At 36.9% G+C, this 27,613-nt stretch overlaps 1 protein-coding gene across 6 annotated transcripts; it reads right to left on the reverse strand.

The window, feature by feature from the left end:
* Positions 1-1,861: 1,861 nt before the first annotated feature.
* On the reverse strand, positions 1,862-27,571 carry KIAA1841 (KIAA1841 ortholog). Of its 6 annotated transcripts, XM_015856779.1 has the most exons (21): positions 27,376-27,571; positions 22,279-22,444; positions 21,286-21,472; positions 17,096-17,189; positions 15,961-16,199; positions 15,091-15,149; positions 14,499-14,659; positions 13,602-13,688; positions 13,391-13,501; positions 11,482-11,605; positions 10,881-11,033; positions 10,334-10,479; positions 9,926-10,025; positions 9,147-9,179; positions 7,520-7,619; positions 6,509-6,600; positions 6,371-6,399; positions 6,200-6,273; positions 4,888-4,976; positions 4,347-4,438; positions 1,862-3,841 (listed from the first exon to the last, which is right to left on the reverse strand). In XM_015856779.1, exons 2-21 carry the CDS (start codon positions 22,426-22,428, stop codon positions 3,805-3,807), a joined length of 2,157 nt encoding a protein of 718 aa, XP_015712265.1. In that variant the 5' UTR covers positions 22,429-22,444; positions 27,376-27,571; the 3' UTR covers positions 1,862-3,804. The 6 variants fall into 6 exon arrangements, 2 of the variants coding, with proteins under 2 accessions (XP_015712265.1, XP_032299782.1); XM_032443891.1 differs by lacking the exons at positions 21,286-21,472; positions 27,376-27,571 and adding an exon at positions 23,952-24,104; XR_001553728.2 differs by lacking the exons at positions 1,862-3,841; positions 4,347-4,438 and adding an exon at positions 5,351-5,487 and having other exon boundaries at positions 27,376-27,480.
* Positions 27,572-27,613: the final 42 nt, after the last annotated feature.

Raw genomic sequence — 27,613 nt, forward strand, 5'->3', positions numbered from 1 at the left:
ACACTCTAACCTTGGTTCCTCTGGGACCAGGAAGATCTCTCCCTGTTGTTTCTCATATTATCAAATGCTCATTCTACACTTTCCTTGACTAAATGAGCATGACTTGTAGAATAGGGGCAAGACTGGGAGTTGTAAGTAGTACCAATGCTGAAATGCTTGTACAATAAATTGAGCACAGCAACAAGTGGCCTATATGCATTACAGCATCCCTCACAGTCTTCCCTATCAGCACTGGAAACCAAACAGTGGCTCTTATCTAATGCATTACCTCAAAGGGAAAAGACTCATATAAATAAGACCAACAATTAATGGTAGATTCACTCGCCATTGTCCAAGAAAATATTTTTCTAGCTCTTAGATGTATCCGAACTCAAATACGGATGAAATCTACAGTAGCAGCAATTGTCAGACAGTGATGGAGGTACTTCACCCACCGAAATTCAAAAGCTGATTTGGGATAACGCAAGTAAATTTGAAAGAGAATTTCAATCCTGGTGGCATTTTACTTATGATCTAGTAAAAAAACATGCTACAGCCTTTGTCCTAATGATATTCAAAACTTCAGTGTATACCACATATCCAATCATTGTGCTGGTGTCTCACTCCAATTTGTAGGAGGGAGGCAAGGTTCTTTGATATGTGTATATGCGGCATGAGATTAAGAAGCAACGGTTCAAATGTTGGTCCAACCAGTTTATTATTAAAGTCCGAGCCATTTTTAGGGAGATGGGGAAGGGAAGGTAGGCGATAGGGAAAGTAGGAAATATAAGCAAGGAGTCTTTGCAGAGAGCAAAAGAGATATAGTCACCACCGTGGGTCCAGCGAGATACACAGTAGGTCAGTTGATCTCAGGAACTCGTCTGATCACCGCGGGGGATGGGAGACAGCCAGGGAGCTTCGCAGCAAGCCGGTCCCGGGGGTTCTTCCGACAAAGTTTTTCCCCTCAGGGAATTCTCCGTCAAAGGTGTCTTTGGGACTTTGTCTTCAAAGTCCCCAGTTTAGCGAGGGCCTTTTATCCCCCATTTCGGTGGGAATTTTCCTCTTCAAAGTCTGAGAATTGCAGCTCAGCATTTTTGGGGGAAATACCAAACTTCTGAACAAACAGGCAAACACTTCTCGAAAGATGATTTACAACCAGCTTTTGTGACATTCCTGGCCACAGATGAGCCAGCAAGGAAGGAAGAGGGGGTCTCTGTTGCCGGACACAAGCGTTATCACCTTCTGCAGTGGTCCGCTCCTTCGAACAGCACCCCTGAGAAAGACTGCTCTTCCCATTTCTGCTTATCTTTGCGGTCGTAAGCAGAAACTGTATATTCATGTCTCCCTTATTCTACTCTTTTTGTTTTAGAGCCATTACAGCAGCTAAAATTAATATTCTGCCCCTTTCTCCAATATTTTGAGACAGAACAGCAAGCACATTTAAACACACGCGTATGTGACATGATATAATCTTCCCCTTATACCAACTGCAGATATGAAGAACATGCGTATAACAATTCCTACAAACAAATAATGGAAAATAATCCTATTCATAGATCTATCAGACTATTTAAATAGCATGATCAATACTGCAGCAGTAGGATGAAAAATTAAGAATGTTTTTAAGCATAGCTCAGTCTGACATTTTGCTCACTTAAGCCATCTGCAGGGCAGGATGCTCAGGAACCAACTTTCAAAACTAAATACAGATAAGTATTTTCAGGTTCTTCTATATGTGGGATAGCTCATCCTTCAACCATATCCTTTTCTTGACAGATAAAATATCTGTATCACGATGCTGCAACTGAATCACAAACATGCAAGCATGACTGAAGTCATTTATGCACTCCTTACAAGTATCCATAGAATACCCACACATCTCTTAAATGAATTACTTTTATTTCCATTAAACCAAAACAATTTCAAAATTAATACAAAATAACAGTGTGGTTGGCAAAAGGGGAAAAAAAGCTGTACATTATGTATGTTATTGTTATATGCTCAAAATGTAACAATATTGGCACATAAAACCAGCGTTTTCCCTATACAACAAAACCAGCAGCATTTTCCCCTCAATTTTGGGTTAGTTGTTCAAAGAAAACTAAGCATATGTATAACCATACACAAGCTGGCAGCTTTCATAGCAAAGTCTACCACTTAGAACAATTCTCTATCAGAAGTCACAAAATTGTAGCAAAACACTTATTTTATTGCTTTTTTTTTCTTCCTCTGCAGACTTCTTCAGAAAACAATAGTCTTCCAATGTCACTACAACTGCTTAAAGCTGCTTTACTACTTGCAAATAGATGCAGCACACTAACAAAGCCTTATTTATTTAACAAAGATTGGAGTACGCTGGCAAAGGATACCATTCCTGCCCAAAAATCAAAGCTAGTGAGAGCTTTGCCTGTTAGTTTTATTGTGCACTGAAATTGCTTTGGACAAAATAAAGAAATAAACAGCATTTGTTTTAAATATTAATAAATTCTTCCACTTTGAAAGCAGTATTTTCAAGCATTGCTATCCTAGTCTTCTAATGCCCACTGAAAACACACAAAACACACACAAAAAAAGCCTGAATGCAGAGAAGAATGCATTACAATCATGTTCTCCCCCTCCTCGCCCCAGCCTGAACTCAACCCCCCTCCCAATATCTTCCAGACTTAACTCCAAACTCACATTTTACACTTGTGGTTCAAAACAAACTTTCCCTGAGCGCTCTTTTGACTTGTCTCAAAACGTTCAGAATACATTTACTAGAATTCAGCCATTGCTATTGTCACTCTTTGCGAATATGTGAATTGTTTTCTAGGCAAATTACTTCATTTCGGTAGCCCTGGATTTTACATACACACGAACTTCTATTCTATTGTTCCAATTACAGAACTTGAAGGTGACTTCTAGAAGGTAGTATTAAAGCAGGTTTCAGAAAAAAAAACTAGACCCAAAACATCTACATGCACAACTCTTCATAATGATTCTTTTCAACTGAAAGGTGCCTAATTAACAGCATATCCTCTGAGTAATTCAGTGGTACAGCATTGAAAGACCAAACAGCTTTCTCTGGGCATTAGAAAGGAACCAAACAAGGTATTGTGCAAAAGGAACCAGATATGATATGCAAGTAAGTGTGAACTTCACATACAAGTAAAGCAAGTGTTTTACATGCAAGACCTGCATCAACACGGCATTTAAATAATCTTTGAAGGTCTGGTTTCCATTTGTTAGCCATCTTCACATGTATGCGAGTTGTGTGACGTATGGAAGAAAGCCTCAGAACTGCGCTAAAACTCTGCATTAACTAGTCTAACTCACAGCTATTGTACTGTCACTGACTTCAAGTGCAAATCCCTAGAGGACAGACCTAAAATGTCCTATCAAATACAACATAACATACATACATATATTCCAGGTGACTTATGTTAACACTGCTGATCGCATTCAGAATTCAGTAGCCTTGCTTTTTCTTTTCCTTTCCAGTATTTCTTTCATACTGGAAGGCATATTTATATCTTCCCCCATAAAAAGTTAGTTGAATAAGTTAAATTTGCAGGTTTATAAAATATTTTCTATGCAACTCAAAACAACAGCCTAAAAAGCAACTGAATTTGTATTTAAGAAATAATATATTTACAATTAAAATAAGTACAGACCTTATTGGATTTGCATTCATTTATCATACACAATTATGTACAAGGCTTAAAGAAATATGTGACTGCTTATCAAGTCAAGGCTTCTGGAGATGCACCTTCTCCATACATCAAGAGTGCCATACAATTTCAGGAAGCAGTACTGTATTCCAGCTACAATTTTTTCTATGAGTCTTTATGTTGGACGACCTTGACCAAAACGGGATTTTGACCTGGATTAAGAGCGGAGAAGAAACATATGCAGGTTATCGTTGCTAGAATGCTTATTATGAGATCAGCTCCCTTGTTCAGTACTTGTTAGAAACATTTGCTAAAGTGTAATCTGGGGAAAAAAGAAAGAAATTCTCACAACTGTATTTAGAAAGCTGCCTTTCTGTCAGTGTACCTGCAGCATAAACTACATATTCATACAAATGTATGCAATGAATACAGCAATTTGAAAAAACTGTTATGTCAAATAACTTTTTATGAAACCATTAATTCTGCAGTGGTAGTCACATGCATTTTTTGAACATCCACAAGATATCTGAAGCATCCAGTGTATTCTTAGAAGTTTGTCAGCATCTAAAGACTCACCTGCTGGCCACAAAATTTTATATAGGAAGCTTTCAGGGATACTGACGCAAGGAGGAGTATGAAATGAAGCACACTCAAACTGAAAACAGTTTCCAACCCCAGCCCTTCCAAAAATGAAAATGCTTTTCCATTTTATCTCACCTGGCATTCTTTTCAGTGTTGATTTGTCGTGCATTGACCTGTGCTGAAGCCTTTATCTGAGCTTCAAGTCTTGAATAAATACCCCCTGCATACTGAAATGCAAAATAAATATATACATAAATAAAAATAAAAATAAAAATAATAATAATAATAATAATAATAATAATAATAATAATTAAAAAGAGCCCACCAAGCTGTGACATTATTCCAATCTAATCAGTGTCCTTTCATAAAAATAATTAATACTCAGGAGAACCTATAGCATACTTTCTTTAGATATCATAACCCAGTACTGAAACATTTTTTAAACCATCCTATTTTCCATGTTTAATTTTTAGACAGTAAACATTAATAATTACTATTCAACTCCTTTACAAAATATATGTATACGTAGATAGATACATATTCATGCTCAGAAGAAAATAAAGATTAAACTCAATTCTTTGTTAGTAATTGAAAGAATGGTGGTTTCATTTGTTTTACACATTCGTTACAAAGGCCTCCTGCAATTCTGTAATCACCATGTTATGATAAGTCTTACTTCTTTGCTGTCTTTTGACTTGATTCGACCAAAATCTCCCAGTCTGATTTTTATCAAGTGTCCTGTAATCTCAGACATTCTCCTCTGGTCTGCCAGAAAAAATAATATTTTAGAAAAGAGGTTTTCCATACTACTGAATACAAAGAGAACGACACACAAGTGTCATTTAGTCAGATCCTATTTGCAAGAAGTAATTTTTTTGTTTCTCAGCACATATAGAAGTCTTGAACAACAATACTCTATATTGTGAAGAATAATTTAGAAAAAAAAACCACACAGACATCTCAAAGATATAAAAAGCTGGATAAATTAACATAATTCTGAATATTATGAATATTATAATTCTGAATATTCTGAATATTGAAGCCAGACAGATAAGGAAGATGATAGAAGTAAATACACGTATCACTTTTTATACATCCAGGCAACAAATAAGCAAGAAAAAAAAAAATTCTTTGCTTACTTTTATAGTCATCAGAGGACACAATTATAAATCTCTGTAGATTATGTGCAGCAGACTTTCCAAACACAGAACATAAATGACGCTAACACAATTTGAATGGAATCTTGTTTTCTGTAAACTTGGAATTCCTTCCTAGTCTGAAAGTCCAAAGATGCCCATTTATATTTCAACCTGTATGCAAAACTACAATGTAGTTTATGGTAGGTTTTCTTTCTATTTTTCTGACACAGATTTTTTTATTCCTGCTGAATAGATGAGATTGCTAATAAATGCCAATCAAACTCTGAAGTAACATTTTCAGGAGTTCCCAGCAAAAAAATACATATAAATTAGCTGGGAACTAAATATATATATATAAAAATAAATAATGTTTTATTTATTTATATAAAAGTAATAGTAATAATAATTATATATAAAATATATAAAGTGATTTATATATTTATATATATATATAATATATAAAATAATTTATATAAAAATAATAGTAATAATAATTATTACTATTTTATTCATTTATGATATTAATAATAACAATAATAATTATATATATATATTTAGCTGGGGAAAAATATATAGTATAAATATATTTATATAACTTTTTTCTTTTTTTTATGAATCTGAGATTGCTGTATGGCTTGCTTGGATAGTGCTGACTACTAACAACCTAGCTGAACTCTGTTCTCCTACAGATGAGCACTAAGGAAAAACTTCATTTGATCTGAGATAAAATTCAATCTTAAGGTAAATTGTTGTATTTTGAAAAAAAAAAAAATAGCCATTTCTTAATGTGAAATAATAATTTTCTTTGTATAACATTAACATGACAGCTAGACTCATGCAAGAACAGACCATCTTCTCTTTGAGCATCTTGGTTGTATCTTAGTGACCTGGAGGCATCCCATTTGTTCTGCTGCATGCTTACACTGATTAAAAAAGAAAGATACGTGCAGCGTTATCAGTAACCATTTCCAAGACAGGATATACTACAATATGTTATCAAGGACTTTGAAAATTACTTACGTGAATGGAGATGCATCTCGGGAACTTGGCTATAAAATAAATAAAAATATGTTTTGAGATCATGTCTTAATATAAGAAAAAATCTCATCATTAGCTCAGGCTGTGTTCACAGCTCTGATTTTTTATTTATTTTTTTACCTTGTCAGATAGCTTCTCCTTTTTCTGAATACTAGGTGAAGAAGCCCCTTTCTTTGGGTGTTTATAGAATTTCTTTAGTTTCTCCTTTCTCCCTGCAAATTGAAGAAATATCTACTGACTGATACAACCATAGATACTCTGAATTTTACAACCACATAGCTACAAAAGGATTTTCCTCCCCTACTGTTTACAGTGAGAGTAAATGAACTACTTGTTCTTAATTTGTTAGCACCGCAGGCAGGTTAATACACATGGGTTACTCTTTTCCATAAGAAGCATACATTAATTATAGTACATACTTAAAATATAAGATAATGACAGAACCACACAAGTTTTAGATTGCAAATTTAAAATCAAGTGCACACACAACCTGCATCTCTGTCCATATTACTTGCATCAACAATTTGAAGGATATCAGACCAAGTAAGTTTAAAGTCAAGCTGCAAAAAAGTTAACACTTCAAAAAAAAAATTAAATTTGCAGTACAACAAAAACAATCCCTCCAAAACACCAAAAACCAAAGTGCCTGAATTCAAGTGGCTTGTTACTAGTATGGAAAGAAGAGACAGTCTTTTGCTTTCCACATTCCTAGACTTCCCAGTTTAACAAGAAAAGAAACACATGAAAATAATTTTAGTTTCTACAACTTATTATCAATGCAGACAAAATTCTAGCCACATCTATCAATCACGTAGCCACTACATTTTTCTTGTCTTCCAAAATTTATCTTGGAAAAGAATTTAAGTCATTTGATAACCTATCCTACAAAATAAGCCCTGAATCAACTTTTAGGACATCCTGGATAGGAACAGTTGTCACTTTCCTTGTTTGCTAAAGTTTTTTGATGACCCTAACCAACTGGGAAATAATCTGTAGCTACACAAAGAAAATGGTGGAAATAAAATTGAAATTAAGTAGTTCCTAACATGTAAAAGCCTTCTTACAGAAGAAATCTACTACCTTGACTCTTTAAATTCCAGGGTGGACAACTATGATACCCTTGTATTGTACCTGGTTTCTTGCACACTTCTTCTTCATCCCCCACTTCATCCTCAGTGACTTCAGAGCCAGTGGTATACTCCTCTTCTTCAGATAACAATGACTGCTGCTTCTAATTGACGGAAGCAGAATGCCAAAGATTACGTGAGGCTTGATTCCTACTTAGTAATGCAGTATAGCTGTCCCAAAGGAGTTGCGTTCAAATCCTGCTTCATATCTTAGTGTGGTAACTCACTAACATGTGTGAGAAGTTAGGTCTAAAAATCACTTTTCTCAAATGTTAAGAAAGTAATTTCAAATTTTTGTGTCTTGGCAAATACTTTTACCTATATTTCTTTCAGACAGTAAAACATTATAGCAGATTGTCCAGAGAGGCTGTGGTCTCACCTTCTTCATAGATACCCAAGATTTGTCTGGGTATGAGTAAAGTGATAAAGCTTTGAAGTTGGATTTAACTTTAAGACTGGGAGGAAATATCTGAGAAGACTACCAAAGATTCCTTCCGGCCTGTATTATTATATGAATCCACATTTAGCATTCATTATATTGCTGGAAATATTAAAATATTAAGAAAAACAAGGAAGTTCAAGTTTTCAAATTTGAGCTAGCCATGTAATCATAGAATAAACTACAAGGTTTTACTGAGGGAAGGTTCTCCCAAGATTTGTTCTGCCTTGCTAACTGTCTGATACTGCTGTCTCAGCAGTAGTCAATACAGACTGCACATCTATTTATTTATTATTTTTTAAAACATCTCTGCACATCATAGCAAACTACTGACTCCAATATTGCACCACAATAGTAAGTGGTAATAGTATCAGTACAGCATAAGAAATACGTTAAAGAATGTGATGTTTATTATTTGGAAATAAACACACCTTTTTTTTTTTTTTTTTTTAATAGGTATTATTTACATACACATTTCTGGAATGGGATATTAAAGAAATTCAGATATGGTGTTAAAAAAGTTAGGAGTTTCAGCTTTCAGTTTTCTCTTTTTTTTTTTTTTTTTAAGTGATAATGAGTAATACATGAGAAACAAGGGCTAACATGACCTGCAAATTCAAAAAGATTATTGCAGGATACTAGGAATGTGAGCATGGAACAAATCACCAAGGGTGACAGAAGTAAACTGCTATTCTCTAGCACTAACACACCAAAATAGATGCAATTGATTAGGACTAATGCAATACTGCTGGAAGAGCAACTACACACCTCCTGTATTTGGCCAGTCATTCAACTCTGATAGATTTTTTTATAATAAAATAAAATCATAAAGAAGACATGAAGCATCTCTGACAAGTTGTGAGACAGACAGGCACTCAAAAATTCTTTTTGAATATCTACATTTCTGTCAGCCTAATGAACTACCAGGAACTTGCGCACGTGTTATTGGCCTGTTGTTTGTTGTCATTTGTAGAAGTATTTTAAAGGAAATGTTTATTTCTATTCAGGCCAAATTAGCACTTCACACATGCTTCATACTTTCTTGCAAAACAAAAATTTTGCTATAATGCAACATCCACAATGCAAAAGAAAATGAACTTCTCTCTAAATTAATTAGAAAACAATACAACAACAACAACAACAACAAAATCAAAGTTAGCTGGAGCAAACATGAACAAAATATTTAACTAACCAGTTGTAATGTCCAGTTCTTCAGAGAAAGAAACTGTAGTGAAAAAGAGAAAGAAAGAGAGATAAAAATTAACAGCAATTATTAAAAAATAAGTGGAATCCTAAAAAACAGGAGTGGTAAGCTAAAATACAGCCACTTACACTGGTAACTCCTAGAAGACCTACTTGCATTTTAAACTTAACATGGATGCCGATGTTCAAAAACTTATCTTTGCATGGAAGGCCTCTTCAACACAGAGACATACAATCTACTTAAACTTGGCTTAGAAAACCTCTCTAGTGATCTGCCATCAGCATGACAGCAAATGGGATTATATTTCTGGAAGGTAAGATCATTTAAACTTTTGAAACAACAAAAAAAAATCCCAACAGATTACTGCTCTTAGTTCATGAGTTTATAAAAGCCACATGGACATACTTAAATACATCCATAGATGAAAGAGGGTGGCAAATATTTAAATAACGTCTACCATGTGATGAATTGAGGAATATGACTGGTTCCTTAAATACCATCAGATTACAAATGAGATGTAAAGCACAGAAACCAGATAATTAAATCTGCTTTACAGAAATATTTCTGTAAAGAAGAACAGGTAAAAGTTTTGCCTTTTTGACAAACAGGCATTTTATACCTCCACTAGACAATGCTACTCTGCAATGCTCAATATTGCATCTCTTCCCCTAGTTATGTATTTTATTTATTAAAGTTGTCTAACGAATCCTTCAAAGTACTCTTGTGGGATTCTTCATTATCAGTAAGAAGGAGAATCAGTCACTCACAGCATTGATTTCTCCAGTTTTGGGGCCCCACGGTGTATTTGGTTCTACGAGCACATCACATTCAATGCCTTTTTCATCAGAGAGCCCAATACCAGAGTCACTTAGGGAAAGATGTGGGACAAAAATAACTGGAATCAATCTGTTTTTACTCATTACATATCAAAAGAAAAAAACACTTCTAAGTAAGCCACATAACATTTTTATAACAATTAAAATACAAATAAGTAGAGGAACGAATGGTTAAGGAGCTTGAATGTAAAAAGCTACTGTATTCGCTCTTTCTTTTCCAAATTAAGTCGCCTTTACCAAGCACCATGTCACTCATTTAAAAAGAAAGAAACTAAGCATAACATGAACACGTTAAGCTTTCAAGACTAAGTCATTTCAGTAACTATACAACACTCTTACCTGTTCTCATCCTTAGTGAAAGGAACAACAATAACATCTCTATGACGGAGCAGATCATTCAGTATTTTAGTGGTCTGAGATGGCAAAGAATTCTCATCTTCATTTCCAGATGGTAAACTAGTCACGTGATCCCTCACCTTACAGCCCTGCAATACATATTCAACATAAAAATGAGACAATGGGAAGAACTTATTTGGGAAGTACAATAACAAAAATATAAGCTTTCTAGAAACATCTTATCTGAGAACTCAGTTTTGTCATGGTATAAACCATACAGATGTCCTTTTGATTCTACAGGTGATACCAATTGCGTTCTTGCTGAAGTTAAAATTATAGAAGAAATTCTGAGAAGCAAAGTACAGCTTAGATAGGGATAACAATATTTAGAAAACAGTTTCATTAATAATTTTAGCATTAAACACGGTCAAACTGTATGAAGACAGAATAGATGGCACCCCTTCTTTGCACTGTTAGTGCACTGGAAAATAAAAATGCCTTTCAGACATTACTCTCATGTTCTTTAAAAAGTGAGCCAGTACCAAAGTACCTTTGGGAGGGTAGTAGGATCAAATCGAAGTACTTTCTGGTTGCAACATGGATATACTCCTGTCCCAGTTGACCCCAGAGCACTTGCTACACCTGGATAAAGAACTGGCTGTGGATGGTACTGGCAATGGGAGAATTCAGTACACAGGAAAGACTGTATAAGAGTAAGAAGAGATATAATGAGAGATTACCTACAGAAATCAGAGTTTGGACATACAAACATAGTGCAAACTTAATTGTCACACACCCCAAAATGCAAAAACTCAATAACCATAGAATATGTCACTCACTAAAACCTCAGTAATCAGAGAATATACATCCTAATTTAGTGTCATTTTGCTCTTACTGGCTACAACAAAAAGGAAAGGGCAAATGATGGGGAAAAAAAAGTAGTATTCAAAAGTAATGAATCAGGATATATAATTCCCATAGTGTGATTACTTGCATCTCCCACCAGTAAAATAAAAATCGCTGAATGCCATCTGGTGACAAAATTATTCAAGGGAAGGAAGCAACAACTGTTTTAATCTTTGATGCAGCCTCAGAGCCCACCTACAACAGACAAGCTACCAACAAACAAGTGAAAATGAAAAGGTACTCACTTGGTTACACCTTGAGCAGGTCAACCAATTGACAGTACCCCAGAGACGCCAATAAACATCCTGCCAAGATTTCAGTTCTTCATGAAGGCCAATTAAGTACTCATGCACTTCCCAAGTTTTATCTCTGAAAAAGTACACTGTCAAGTTGCGTGAATACTATAAAACTGTTTTGATTCAGCCACCAGAAAGGTGAGGTAGAAAAGGAGCAAAACAAAACATCCTCTAGTGAAAATCCTACATAAGAGTTTGTAACAGGAAGGATACATCGTGGGACAATCATGACATTCAGACCATTACAAAAATGCCTACGTTCTTTCACAACCTCCTAAGCTTACTAATAGCCATGAATTACAGCTTGTTTCATCTCAAGCGCCATATACAGGAAATTTGTAAGTTAAGAGAAATACCGAGCCTGTTGGAAATCAAGAAAACTATAAAACAGAAGAAACTCAATAGAGAGAGAAAAATAAGTCAAAACATGCACGTGCAAACAAATCCAAGGACACTGCAATTCTCTGCCTTTAAATAAAAAACAAAGAAACAGGAGATCTAAAAAAAAAAAAAAAAAAAAAAAAAAGTTATGTGTCAGGGGAAGAAGAGGCTCAGGGGAGACCTCACTGCACTCTAAAACTTCCTGAAGAGATGCTGTGATGAGGAGTGGTTTGGCCTCTTCTCCCAGGCCACAAAGAGGACTCAAGGAAATGGCCACAAGTTGTATCAGAAGAGGTTTAGATTATACACAAGGAAAAACTTTTTCTCTCAGAGATTGATCAGGTCCTGAAACATCTGCCCAGGGAGGTGGTGGAGTAACCATCCCTGGCACTGTTCAAGAGGTGCCTGGATGACGAGCTACGAGATGTGATTTAGCAGTTTGTTGTAGGAATGGTAATGGGAGGAAGGTTGGACTAGATGGTCTTGTAGGTCCTTTCCAACCTGGTGATTCTATGATTCTAGGACAAGGTCATAAATTTGGTACTAATTAGACTGTAAGGTAGAACTTGATCCACACCTTAAAATTTCTTACGGGAGATTAAACTAAAGGAATATGTTATCTTGAGATCTGACACTGAAACATTTCGGTTGTTTGAAGAAAAAAAAAAGATAGGCTGAGAAAGATCTCCTGTTACTAATTTCCTACTGTCATCTTTAAACAGCATATATGGAGATGGAGGGAAGGAAAACTCTAGCTCATTATGCATTGATCTTCATTAAGAGACTCTAGCTGTTCACAATCAAGGCTCAAACAAATGGAGTTACATTAAATATTTGTGCCAAATGATCAAGGCACACTTACAGAACAGGTCCTGGAAGCTCCTTTGATAAATGCTTTTCAACAGGAAAACAACTGGTTACATCTACTTACGGTAGTCTTTGAGCAGGCTAAATATTTGATCGGACAGTAGAAAGCCAGAATAGAATAGAATCATTAGCATTTCTTTGCTTTCAGAAGCTGGACTAGATGATCTTAGAGGTCTTTTTTAACCTTAATGATTCTATGATTCTATCCAGCATCCCATAATACATCTCACAGAAATGCAGCTTTTAATTTGAATTTGTCAATTGGCAACATATGTATCTTAGAAACAGTTTGATGAAGCAATTAGCTGTGTATTTTTTATGTAAATAAGTACACCCCAAATAGCTCTCTCAATAATCATGACTGTAGTTTCTCCATACTGCAGCTGCAGCACTGATGACTGAAGTTCAGAAGTACATCACCATCTCCCCCCATCCCCACCTTTTTTTTTTTTTTCTTTAGGTAATACAAAATGTTAAGATGATACATATTGTTCTACATGCATCTTTGACTTTCTTTTGTAACACAAATATCTGATCCTAAACATACAGTATTTTTTATAACCATTCAAAATAACATATATAAATTTATATTCTTTTTTTTTCCTCCTACCTTATATGAACATAGACAATATTCCCGTGTTGATCTATGTTGATTTTTCCTGGTACACATGGAATTCTTCTTTCAGTTTCCTTAGTTAACAGCTTTTTACATAAGCAACATCTATATTTAAAAAATAAGATAAATTAATGGCGTAAGAGCAGGACTTCAAGATGCAGAAACTGTTCTTACAATTGAAGTAATAACAAAAGTAAGATCACACCTGTATAAGGTAGCTGCATTTCCTCGAGAATCTGGATTTATGTACTCTGGATCAAACAGTCTCTCAATCTTCTTGCAGAAAAGTTTACTATTAACAACAGCAACACAAATTACTCATTGGGAAAAAAAAACAAAAAACTGAAAATATTTTTATACAGAGAGACTTATATTCTGATCATTTGCAAAAGTCATCATGTTTCTTTCAGAATCCAGCTTTTAATGTGGTTTTTCTTTATGCGGATTTATTTCTTCTGTTTAAATAACTGTTTCCTGGCCTGGTCATCTCTTATTTTTATGAAGATATAAGCATCTACGCTGAACAGACCTTTACTGTAAAACTACTAACTTCAGTTCTGATAACTATAAAGTTGACAGTTGTTACTGATTAAAATACGTTTTTACTTTCATTTTGCCCTCCAATAAATGGCCCTTTTCTTGACACTGACTAAGCCAGAATCCTTAACACATGCTTTCTGAAAAGATATTCCATCAGAGCTCTTCAAGATTCCAGCCATCCTAAATTATATTTCCCACAATAGAGATCATAGGATGCTGAAACCAAATTACAGAAGTTAGGAGCATGTCATATGATAAAGGGTTCCTTACCCTAATCCTGGCATCCATGTGAGAATTCATGAATAATATGTCCATTTCATACTCCTAGTGCAGCCTTTTCTTTTGCTTGTCTCCTATAAAAAACTCTTTTCTTTCGCTCAGAATTTTAATATTAAACTCTGAAGTCACTTCTTCATATTCTGTGTTAAAGATATACACATACACACACACACGGTGTATACTCTTACTACACTCCAACTTTACAGTGTGTCATAGATGTTTGGGAAAAAAGACTGAAAAGTACTAAGGCACTTCAGTTGTATATTTCAGAACAAAAAGTTACCTTTTAAATTTATCTCTCTTGTCCTTCAGCTCTTCCAGTTCATTGTGAGTAAAGAGGTCAGCAATATGTGCAACTAGATTAGCATTGATACAATTCATGTTACAAGGCGTGGCTACAATAGCATTCATATTTTTGTGACAATAATGAATACATTTTTCTACCTAGGAAAAACAGAAACGTTAAAAATAATTGTAAAGAAATCTAAACAAAGATTATCTCCAAAGATGTGCACTAATCACTTCAAACTCTTTTTCTCTTTGTTTTTGTTTTTTTTTCAAGCATCAAATATTTTAAACAACTATTTCAGTTACACCTGAAAAACAGAAAGCAAGTCTCAGATTCACCTGAAAGAGACTGTGAATTAACTAGAGTGAGCCAGTGTTTGCTTTCTCCTCCTAGAGATTTCTACAGAAATCTGGAAAGAATCTGAGATTCTGTAAAGATTAGGTGTTTTGAGCACGAAAGGTGACAAAAATCTCAAGATGCCCTTACTGCATTTTTCATAATCTGTTTATACAACAGCAAGAACATGTTGTATTTTGGATTTTACTTGCATCCTTAAGCCACAAAATCCTTCTTTCTTAATACTTACTAACGAATCCATCTTCAAAAACTCAGAAGAAATAAGAATTGATATGACATTTGCTGGTTCTAAAAGGCAACAAACAAAAAAGTTTGTTATTCTTACATGCATCTTTTGGTAATATCACATACCTCCCTTAGTATAATTAGTATTTACCAACAAGAGTTTTTTTTTTCTTTTAAACCAATCAACCCATTATTATACCTTTCAATTTGTAGAATGTTTCCCATCTTATGAAATAAATTTTTGTTCAACATCCAAGTGGCCAGAACACAACTATACCTGCCATTTATTAAGACTGTAAAAAGTGCATTCATAGGATACAATGACTAAGCAATTAAGCAGAAAGATTAACTTCCATTACTAGCCACCACATCCAGATGAGATTTTCCTCTCTGTAACTGCAATAGTTGTGATAATTTTCTGTTCATAGTTTTTTTAAAATGTTAACAAAATGTTTGTATATTAAAAACATGCCTGAAATTAATATTGGAAAAGTTCTTCTACTTTTTTAGCATATTGCATTGAAATTTTAGAAAATACTGAAACTGTTCAAATGGGAAACAGAAGAGAAATAAAACAAAACCTAAGAAAACTGTTGTAAAACTTCACTCTGTTTTTGTTCAGAAGAGGTCTGAGGAACCTTGATTAAAACCATCAGATCCCAAACTAGGTCAGATCTCTTTCACCACTTCAACCACCAGGATGTTTCCTCAGAAGCATTAAGGGCTGCTTTCGCAACATTTTTCTAACAACTGAAAAGTTCTTCTAGTTAGATAGAAACAAGAGGCTGTGGCTGAACTGTAGCAGAAACATTATGCTCTGAACTAATGGAAGATTAATGATTCCCTAACAAATGCTCTACATATTTTATCTTACCTAAAGCAGGGATTTCATGTGCTTCACCATCTTTGGTGTTCCTTTTAACATATTTTATCAACCAGTCAAAGATGTGAACATCACAGTGCACTGAAATGTCCACTTCTTCCCAGCGCTGGGCATCCACTGATAGATATTCAGCAAAGTACTTCATTTCAGAAATCAAAAGATCTCGAGGACAAACAAAATCTTCTTTGAGGTTTTTTGCTTCATCACACACATGTATCACCATATTTGGCCTCAAAAGAAAAGTAAGCCACAAAACAAATTAGGACCATACGGACATGTAGGGATCAATGAGAAAGCTAAAACTCAAAAGACCTCACCTCCAAATCTGGATCACACATTGCAACACTGATGTCACTGCTTTTATTAACAGATGGAACACAAATTGCAGTTATTAATTATTAATAGAAAGTACCAACAGACACTAGGTGAAAAAGAGAAGCACGTCCCCTGACACATAATCCATGTACCAGAGCCATTTAAAAGTTCAGGACCAGCAGAAAAGAAGTTTGAGCTCAGTTCCCCTATTTTGTCTCTAGTTCGTTAAAGGATGCAACTTGAATTATATAAAGAACTTATTTGTTCTCCCTTTTTTACTTCAGTGAAAAATATGCAGATAAAACTGCAACTTACTGAGGCACAGAAGACAAAAACATATAGTAACAACTTTCATCAGTGGAAATTAAAACTGCTTTTAAAATGACTATTATGGTAAAAGCTAGAATGAGTCTTTGCTGCCTCCACAGAAAGATGAATACCCTTACACATGGAGTCAAACGTTACCCTAAACGTGCTTATACAGTAAGGAAAACATGTGATGTGCATTGCTGTTTGAACAAGCAGTAAAACTCGTCAGTATTTACTCCTTTTTAAGAATCTGCTTATGCTTCCCATTGCAATGATCAGTCATTTTCAGGCAAACACTAGGGACAAATTCATAAATAAGCCACCACGTAAGTTCTCAAAACAATCCCTAACATTTCTGTTGCAAAAGAAAGATTCATAGTTTCTTATAGATTTTTCCAGGATGCTCCTAGTTGTTGTTATTGTGATAGTACAAATGAACTTTAGATAATTTTCTGTCAGCGTTATAACTCTCCAAATAACAAATACACAAGGGCCTTCTTACCCCTGGCTTTCATCAGTGCTTTCTTCATCTTTATGTACAGGACCTTTGTCAGATTCTGAAGAACAATTCCTAGTGGAGGTTGTGCTGGACCTTCCTTAAATATAAGGAAAAAAAGCTGCATTAGATAAAAAATGCCTGACCTGCTTTTCGGTACCTTTGAAATCCAATAGAAGTACAGCTTCCATTGCAGAGCAATGTTAAGTTACAAGCAATAAATTTGTGCTACCACAAGGTTTACTAGATAATCCAAATCCCACCTCTGAATACCATGAAACTTAAGTGTAGATCAGCAGCATTGCTGGGTTACCCAGAAACTTGGCTGCAAATGCAGATCAGTCCTGTGTCAATGCAGAGCGATGACATTGGTGCTGTCTTCAGTATTGTTTTTGGGAATATACCCATCTTTAAACTCTCACCTGCTTTGTGGGATATAGGTCTCAAAACCACATAAAAATTCCTGTTTTCAGGAAGATGCACTGTCAGAATATAACTACTTGAGACTACCTCCTCTTCTTATCCTTGCTTTTTTTTTTTTTTTTTTTTTAGCTCTAGAAAACAAGCTCCATCCAAATAAAAGCAAAGAAATCTCTAAACATGTTTTTGATAAGTTTCATAAATACGTGGATTGAAGCAACCAATGAGATAAAAAAAATGCTCAAAAAAAGCTGAGCATTAAATCTCTCTCTTCCTAGAACTACACTATGCAGCTTATTTCAAGCATAAAGGGATGCTGAGTTCTATTTCAAATGTTTCACCCACAAACACACACAGGCAGCGTAACAGACACAAAAAAACCGTGCAGGTTAGCAAGTCCAGTCAATAAACCTATTGGGTTCTGCATCAAGAACTAAGATACCCCAGCTTCACAATTTGAATAACTTTTCCTACTGTGATGGCTTAATTTGGACGAGACCTTAAAGATCACGTAGTTCCAGAAGCACCTTCTCCCTCTCATGTAATCGAGGAGGCTGAAGTATTCTGAAGAAGACTAAGATAACTCTTCTTATCTTATGACTACACTACAGCAGCAGAGCTAAAAGAAATGATTTTGAAGCTCTACGCAGTTCAGAACACAACAGTTATGCCTTCTGGAAAATTAGTAATCACACCAAATGCAGAACAAAGCTTTCTCCAAAGATGTAGCCTACCATCTTGCACAGCTAAGCCTCAGTAAAGCCATAACCAAAGAAAGGTAGTCAATAAAATGTGAAACTTATTGGACAGACACTAGGGGAACCTTGGAAGGGACTGGGTCAGCCACAGCCTTCAGTGTAGCCGTTCAACTGCAGGCAGATGACCCATGCTAGCAGAAATACTGCCAAGGTAGAAGTCCGTACTTTGAACACAAGATAAAATTAATATTTTAATAAGAAAGGTCTGTCGAAAAAAAATAGAAAAAAAGAGTTTTGTTCTTAAATATTAGGAAATTATTTTGGACACAGTGAAGTTATCTAATGAAGAAAAGGAAATAATGCTGACAAGAACACCCAAGGCAGATTAACTGAACTTCACCATATGTTTTTACTTTGTTTTTTCTTCCCCATCTTCTTTCAGAGATTATAGATGGCTCAAATTTTAAAAGCTACTAACTTAGCTAAGTCTGCTCTATATACTTAACTGCCATTCACAAGGACTTGGCAGTAGTTTGCCTTGTAATTAGCAAGTAATAATTAAGGTTTTATCACTCAAACAAGAACGAAACCCAGTTCAAAATGAATTTGTTTTGATTACTTTTACTTGCTATTACCTAAATCTACAAGCAAATCCAAACAGGCCGAACACTTTTATATGTAACACACATATATACACGAATACATGAGGAAGTAATTAAATGAAGAAAAAACAATTTGCAGATGGACTTTTCTCAAATCCTTAATTCTGAATTATATGAGTATCTCAGAAATATTAAGAGAATGAATTCACCACAAACCGTGAGGGAAAAAAAAATCTTAGTTTTATATAAACAAAAAATAATTTATTCAAGTTACAAAAAATGTGGTAGAAAAAAAGCAATAGAGAATCTATCGTGCTACTATTACCTTTTATTAGGAAACATTAAGGTAACTACTTTCATACTAATACTAATTAACTACATTCATACTTCATACACACATTAAACAGTTAAAAAGAAAATACGCACTAGATGTCTAAAGAGCTCTATGAGCAGACTTAACTACCTACTGGGAAGCTAATAATCTTCTAAGCAGCCACCTGCACATGCAAGAAGTATTTGTTTCAGGTATTGTGTTTAGCAAGTAAAAGGTTGAAAGCTGACAAAAGCAATTCTGGTCTATGTATTCTATGTACAGTTTTCATATATCATCTCTCTTAGCTATATTAAAAACATTTCTTCTCCAGCAAATGTCAAACAGCTGCTTTTCTTCTGCAAAAAAATAAAAATAAAAAATAAAAATAAAAAATCAGAAGCCAATGCCAAAAAACACTGTAAGGGAGAACATTTTATTTGATACTTTGCTAATTTTTCACTTTGTAGTGCAGAAATTGTTCACTCATTATTCCAGTAAAGTAGTTTCTCATGCAACACATCTGTCTAGTTCTACGTGCTGAAAACATCTCAGAACACACTGAAATCCAGAGAATAACTGTCATATAGTTAATTACAGTAGAAGTACTTAAGGAGATATTTCAATAAGTGCACAACTATTAAGAATGACCCTCTTCTGTCAAAGTATTGCTGACATACATAATTGACTAAGACACACTGCATTGCACTGCAAAACTAGCCAGCATCAAAAAGTAATCAGACAATGTTCTTAACTCCTGCACTTCCTTCTTGCCAGTCAGAACAATGGCAAACACGGGGCCTTTTGCTGGGAAAGGAGAGTTTGTCCTCAAGAGTCTTTGCAGCCCTTCTGCACAAAGCTTTCAAGTTACTTTAATAATACAGCTTACTGCGATCACAACCGTTTGCAGAGTTAACAACGCAACACTGAGGATACAAAATAAAATAAATTCTCCTTCTACTAAAAATCCCAAGCAGAAGGGTTTAGCCTAAGGATTTGATGGGTGGACTGTTCAATGGATGAAGTTGCAGGACTGAGCCCAGAGAGTGGTGGTCAGTGGCTCAACATCTGGGCAGAGATCAGCAATGAGCAGTGTCCCACAGGGATCAGCAATGGGACCAACACTCTTTTAATATTTTCATCAATAACACTGACAGTGGGGTAAAATGCACCCTCAGTCCAGAGGGGCACATCAAAAGCTGGTTGGCCAGCAGGGTTAGGGAAGTGATCCTGCCCCTCTACTCTGTGCTGGTGAGGCCTCACCTGGAATACTGTGTCCAGATGTGGAATCCTCAGTACAGGAGAGACATGGAGCTGCTAGAGTGTGTCCAGGTGTGCCACAAAAACAATCCAAAGGACAGAACAACTGTCCTTCAAGGACAGGCTGTAAGAGCTGGGACTGTTCAGTCTGGAGACGAGAAGGCTGCAAGGTAAACTTTCAATATCTAAAGGGGAGCCTACAGGAAAGAAGGGGACAGACATGTCCCCTTTAAACATGTGGTAACAGAACCAGAGGAAATAGCTTCAAGCTTAATGAGGAAGGATCTAGGTTGGATATGAGGAAGAAGTCTTTTACAGTGAAGGTATTGAGTCACTGGAACAGGTTGCCTAGAGATATGGCAAAAAAGATGTTTGGAAAGAGTCCAGCAGAGGGCCACAAAGACCTGCCTGGACGCCTACGTGTGTGATGTGGTGTAAGGAGCCTGCTTTGGCAGGGGGGTTGGACTCGATGATCTCTAGAGGTCCCTTCCAACCCCTACAATTCTGTGACTCTGTGGCTGATGTCCCATCCCTAGAGACTTCCAAGGATGGATCAGGGACTGGGTAGCCTGATCTAGCCGTGCATGTCTCCGTTCACTTCAGGAGAGCTGGGCTAGATAACCTTTAAACATCCCTTCCAACTCCACATTCTAAGATTCTATCATTTATATGCTCCCACGGATCATACCTTTCAGAAAGGCAAGCTACTGAAAATATCCAAACATACACTGTCTCAACATAAACTAACTGAAAGAGACTTCGTGTACACGTTATTTTAAGTATGCTTAACTTTTCTCATTCAAAGACAAAGACTGTTCCTGGGTGGACTTAGCACTCAACACAGAAAAGCATGCACACAATGACTATAACACAAGCCAATTCATTTCAGAACAACTAAAAACATACCAGTTATAGTAATGGAATCCTGCCCAATAGCAGGGTCCTGAAACTCTGTCCGTGTGTCAAGTAAGGAGGATTTGATGTACACAGCCAAAGTTTCCACAGGATTCTCACCAGCAGCCATCAAGGGATTATACTGGTTGTCAACAGGTGAACTTCCAGTGCTTTTTAGTTCATCAAACCTTTTTGCACACTGTCACAAGATTAAATGATAGGACAATGAAGCAGTAGCTTTCAGTACATTTTTAATAATTATAAATTGAGGCAGATACTGTATTTTATATTGCCTTGTGTACATGAACAGTTTGATCATATTCATACAGAAAAAAAAAAATACAATGGAGCCTGTTTCAATCTTTTCTTTTCCTAAGGCGTACAATTTTAAGCCTAATCTTCAAAAGGGAGATGAAGGAAGAGCTTAAATTAATTTTTTAAGGTAGTTTGTTGATTTGTGTTTGTTTGTTTAAATCTAAAGCATTGTTAAGTATTATTAAAAGCAGCCATAATTTCCTCATAATTCCTATCATTTTACTTTATGATTCCCACCCAACCAAAGAAAGAACAGTCCGTATCTGCCAAGACCAAGCAATAAAGACAATTGCACTCTTTCACAATAAGAACTCTTACTTAGAATTACAATGTCAATCACAATTTTGTAACCTACAAGCTCAAGTCAGTAGGTACTACCACCCTTTCCATGAAAATAATCTTAGCCAGGTAAATTTAAATACATCATAAGTTTTCACTTCCTATTCCAATTTCAAATCTACTTTCTAATAATTTTTATTCAAATAGAATGCAGAATGTATTTCATAATCTTAGTGTTTTGTAGAAACTTTTTTTCCAGTCTACTGCTGAAAGTTTTCAGTTCTGACTCTAATTAACTTATTAAAAAAAAAATAAAATAAAAATCAAATTCAATTTTTCTCTCTCCCAAAGAAGCCGTCTTCTTTGCTATATACTGCTTAAAGTATACAGATTCCTTATTAGTAAATTCACCTCTTTGGATGTATATCCAGGAACAAGCCTTGCCACGCTGTCCCAGTTGATAGGCTGCGAAACACCAATTAGGGAACACAGGATCATATCCAAAACCATTTGATTGTTGTCGTACGGAAAGTTATTGTTTTCTGAAAAACCACGACTCATCTTTTGCTGCTTACACCTAGGAGAGAAAATGTTGATATCAAATCTCACTGCAACAATTGCTATAGATCAACTTATGGAGTGCAGAAGGTATTCTGTGTTACTGTGGGAAACATCACAGTATTGCAACCCCCATAGCAGTAACACTTGACTGTATTTCTGTCACGGTTTAATCTCATGACAGGGAGGCAGCAGGCCCACCAGCTGAAAAAAGGAGGGAAAAGGGAATGAAAGGGAAACAAAAACAGCAGTAACGATCTGAGGAGGAAAACAAACTAAAACAAACTTAGCTTACTAACTATAATATGCCAGTCACTTTGTTCCCACTGCTGTAACCACCCCTAAAAAGCATTTGCCACCATCCATGAGCCAATATAAACATAAAGCATTGGCCACCTCTCCTGTTCAGCAACAACTTAGGCCAGTTGGACAGCCTTAATCTCTGCAGACTGGCTTCATTCTCCTTTTCCTTCACTGGCCTCTGCAACTTGCTATGTGGGACTCCACACAGCAGATTTCCACTTGAAATGCTTCCCCACAACACAACATGATCCATCAGTGAACAGGGCACATTTCTTTCCATTTTCTGGTAATTCATTGTATGGTACCTCTTAACCTCTTCTCTTGGTGACATAACAAACTTTTTACCTTCAAGCCAGTCCCTGACCACCGCTATGATTTCTGGATGACTGAAGTTCCCCATCTGAGTTCACCGTAATCAGCGCAATCCACTTACTCCAAGTAGCACCAGTGGCATGATGGGTGGGGGGAACCCTCCCTTTGAACATCCAGATCAGCATTGACAGTGGACGTGCTAAAAGTAGTTGTATTTTTTATTTTTTTTAAGTATTTAAGTACCAATTACTTCACAAGCAGCTTGAATCCCCTCATATGCAGCTAATATCTCCTTCCCAATTGGAGTGCAGTGCTCTTTGGAACCCCCACACACTTCCAGAATCCTGGGTGTTGGCCTTGGTTCTCTCCTGAAGGTCTTTGCCACAAACTCAAAGTGGGACCTTTCTTTCCAGCATAGTCCACATAGTCAATTCTTGAGGGCCCCCAGTCACTCCAGAAATATAAAGCAATTTCACCCCTCATGACTCAAGGAGCACTGTGCACCAATGTCTACCAGTGCCTCATATTTCTGTGGGTCTGATGTGCCAGGCTATCAAACCCACACAGTCCAATACACTATTATCTGTTTCCTACCTTCCAGCTGAGGGCAGGGCTCCTCTATTTGTTACTTGCATTCTTCTTCTCTTGTAAGTCATGATCAGGACCCACAGTAACTGGAATGATTACAGACTGATCTGCTTTGTAATTATCCCACCCATGCTTGTAATACAGGAGTGTTTTATTCATGCCACCTCTTCATATCTTCCCCATGCTTATGTAAGTAATTCCACAAGGCAGCATGCAACATAGATTTACTACTATCCTTTGCTTGAGCAGGAAGACATCTGCCTCTAACACATCTATAATATCTGGGATTTTTGATGGTACAGGTGAGGAGCAGGGTTCATCACCTTTAATCAGTTTGATCAGCTCCTTCAGCAGACTGTTTTGATCATCACGATCTTCATCGGGTGCTACTGATATCACCATGGGTTCATCACAAACAGACAGTTCCTGCAGTATACTGTCCTGATGCTTCCCCATTTCATCTCATTTTTCGAGATGGCTTAAATATCAATGCGAGAGTGAGGTAACTGTTACTCAAAGTTTTGAAGAGTAATAATCAGTTCAAACACTAGGGGTCTTCTCTGTTGTTCCTCATACCTTTCCAACGTTGCTCCTAGTGTACCTGCATACTTCTCTGCTGCTGTTCCAGCACATTTCCGCCACATACTTGATGTACTCCTAACTCCCCCAGGATCACAGTCTTGACATGGATTATTAGGAACAAACTTGGGGTCATACAACACATCCACCAGAGCTATTTCTCTCAAATACTGGATATCTTTTTCAATAGTAGTCCATTTCTTCACCTCAGGTACCAGACTGTCCTTGAAGGGGTATCTTTCCTTTACAGCTAATAATACCTGTTTCCAGGGGGTGGCAACTCTGTACAGACATCCACTAATTCCTCTGTCAATGGCTGAGTCTTTAGCAATGCTTCCAGTTGGTGAGCTTCCTTATCATCTAGCAACAATGGGGTCATGCTGCTGGTGCCAGTGTCCCAACACTGAAGCAACAAGGTGACAAAAAGGCTCATAGACACAAAAAATGGGGAGAAAGGGAATGAAAGGACAAAAGAAAGAAAAGTGGCAATGATCTGAGAAAGAAAGCAAACTTAGCTTATCAATAGCACAACCAAGCAACCAGCCTAAAAAAAACCAACAAGTTAATTGGGATTTAAGCTAATACATGAGAGAATTTCTGAAAACCAAAGTTCTTAGTCTGATCTGCCAGGGAGCAAAGAAAGCAAGTCTTGTGATATAAAGTGTTTTATCATTCCCATCAACCAGAAAATGGAAATGGAACAGCAGAGTTTCCTGGGAGCTGTGGTACATTCCTTCTCTGAGATTCTCAGTGCAGTCAATGATGTGATGATGTGGAATACTGAGAACAGAAATCATCATAAAGCCATGACAACTTCACTTCTGCACACTCAAATTCTATGAGGGGAAGGAAAAAAAGCGTACAACACATCAGATGAGACTCAGTTACGGCATGCCATGAGTTGCTACAGCACAAAGGAACAAAAAAATCCACTTGCATGTAAGCTAATAAAGATTTTAAAAAAAAGGTGGTGTTGAAAAAGAAGCCACAAACAGTTGCTTCAAGAGACATATGTTTCTAGAAGAACCAGTTCTCAGGAGCACACTGTAAGTGCAGTCTAGAAGAAAGCGTGCTCCTGGATGATAAAATAATATGATGCTGTAAAGTCTTTCTTTCCTAACTTATGAATTGAAGTGCAAGTCAGAACATGACAATAAGGAAAATACAGTGCAGCAGCAAGAGCTGCTGTTTCCAGGTCCAAGCTACTAACACAGAGCAGAACCTGATCACCTCTTATCTAAGCCAAGATAAAACTTAGGATTCCACAAAAGTATCTGTAACTGAAACAAAAACAACAACAAACAAACAAAAAAAAACCAACCAAAAACACACACACACACACAAAAAAAAACCAAAAAAAAAAAACCAAAAAAACCACCAAACCCCTGTGTAAAAAACCACGTAATAACAACCTAGTCAAGCAAAAATATTACTAGGTTCCATCTCAGGTCTCTTCCCTTGCTCATATACACACCAACAAGACCATTAGTCCTACTGACTTGCTGCTGTGGCTCTGCCGTCATGCTCTAGCAAGCAGACTATTTGATCCCAAGTGTCAGTCATCCACTTTGGCTAGATGCTTCTACCCCTACAGCCAACTACATAAAAGATATGCCCATCCACCAACATATCACAGTCCTACATATTAGCACGAAACCATTATGACTGGTGGATTGATTCAGTTGGACTAGATGATCTTGTAGGTCCTTTCCAACCTTGTGATTCTATGAGGAGGAGTTCAAAGTACTGTTTTAGCATATTCTGAGAGAAAACTGCTGGCATTAACCAAGACTTCCATAACTAACTAGCAAGGGAGTTTAGTAAGGACCCGTACTTGGAGACTGCTTTAGACTTTTTCTGAAGTACCTTATGAAGATCACATAAATAGCAGAATCTAAAAGTCACTTGAATTTTAACATATTAGAGAGGATCATAGAGAATTTCAGGACCTTAGCAGACTTAACTAACACCCTGTTACTCAAGGAATACTACAGGTAGGAGTTTCTTTTGCATAGCTTTCTGTCCATGTAGCTAAAAGAAGAGACAAAGACATTAAAGAAGCACTGATTTTGTTTCTGATTTTGTTTCTGTTCCATTCCAGCAGGTGGTTTTTGTTGTTGCTATTACTGGAAACAAAATGTGCAGATAATGATAAGCCTTCATTCTCTCAAAAGGCCAGCAAATGAAACCATCAGAAACTCAAAGGAATGAGAGCATGCTAAGCTAATGCTCAGGCTCCCAACATTCACAAGGTTTAAACAAAGCGAAAACACCACAAACTACAGCACCAGGCTAAAGACCTTCTTTTTAGAAAGATAAGTCAAATAGATAGAAGTCACAGCAGTTTGGCAATTGCTTCTAAATAAAACGTACTGCAAAGCATGTCAAACAGCTAAAGAATAAAGGCATACGAGTTCCAAATTTCCAACTAATGCAGATGCTGCAATTTAGCCCATGTAAATCAGTCCCCACATTTGAGTCCTTAAAGCCCTTATCATGATGACAGCATTAGACGGTGCCACTGTGGTAATCTGGAAATTCCACCACTGTACAGACACACAACAACCATCTAGAGTTTAGGCACTGAATACCTGCAATATCTGCTGCACAGAATTACCAGGTGAGGACAGGTCCACACCAGAGGTAAATGTAGGTGGTTATAGGACACGAAGCCCACCTCCTTACTCTAAATTCTGGGCATGTGGAATCTGGTTTATGAATCCACAGAAATGAGTAAGTGATGGAGAACCAACAATCAACTGGTCTGGAGATATTAAATAAACTTGAGTAAAGGTACTAACAAGGCCAATATTCCATATATCACCTTTTCCTACAACAGGATCACAAAAAGAAAAGCAGTTATTTTGCTATAGTGAGAGTTAATGATTAAAAGGAACAACTGCAGTTAAGTTCTACGCACTTTGCTTGTAACAAAATCACACATACATCACCGTGCAGGGATAACGCTTACTCAAAAACACTACAAAACTCTCAGACCTAATCGCACCCCAAATAACGCTTTACCGACTTATTCCCAACAAAATCACAGCAGCAGCAGCGAGGAGCTCAGCGATAAACCCAAGGCACGAGGCGTTTCCGTGGATAACAACGAGGGGTTCCGCCTCCCGCTGAGGGGCCCGGCCCTGTCCAGCACCGGGGCAGCGTTACCTGGCGGGCTCCCAGGTCAGCACAAAGCAGCGGGGAGGACGGCGGCTGCTCCTCCGGGCAAAGAGCGGGCGGATGGAAGGAGCCGGCGGGACGGACGGCGCTGAGCCCAGCGGCAGCAGCAGCCCGCAGCGCCCTGAGCCGCCCAGCCAAATGACGGCCAGCACCGGCAGCGGCACCGCCCAGCGCCACCTTCTCACAGAGCGGGAACGAGGAGGCGGGGAGCGTCATGAGGGAGCGG

Source organism: Coturnix japonica, chromosome 3 (assembly GCF_001577835.2).
Source record: "Coturnix japonica isolate 7356 chromosome 3, Coturnix japonica 2.1, whole genome shotgun sequence".
Taxonomy (NCBI): Eukaryota; Metazoa; Chordata; class Aves; order Galliformes; family Phasianidae; genus Coturnix; species Coturnix japonica.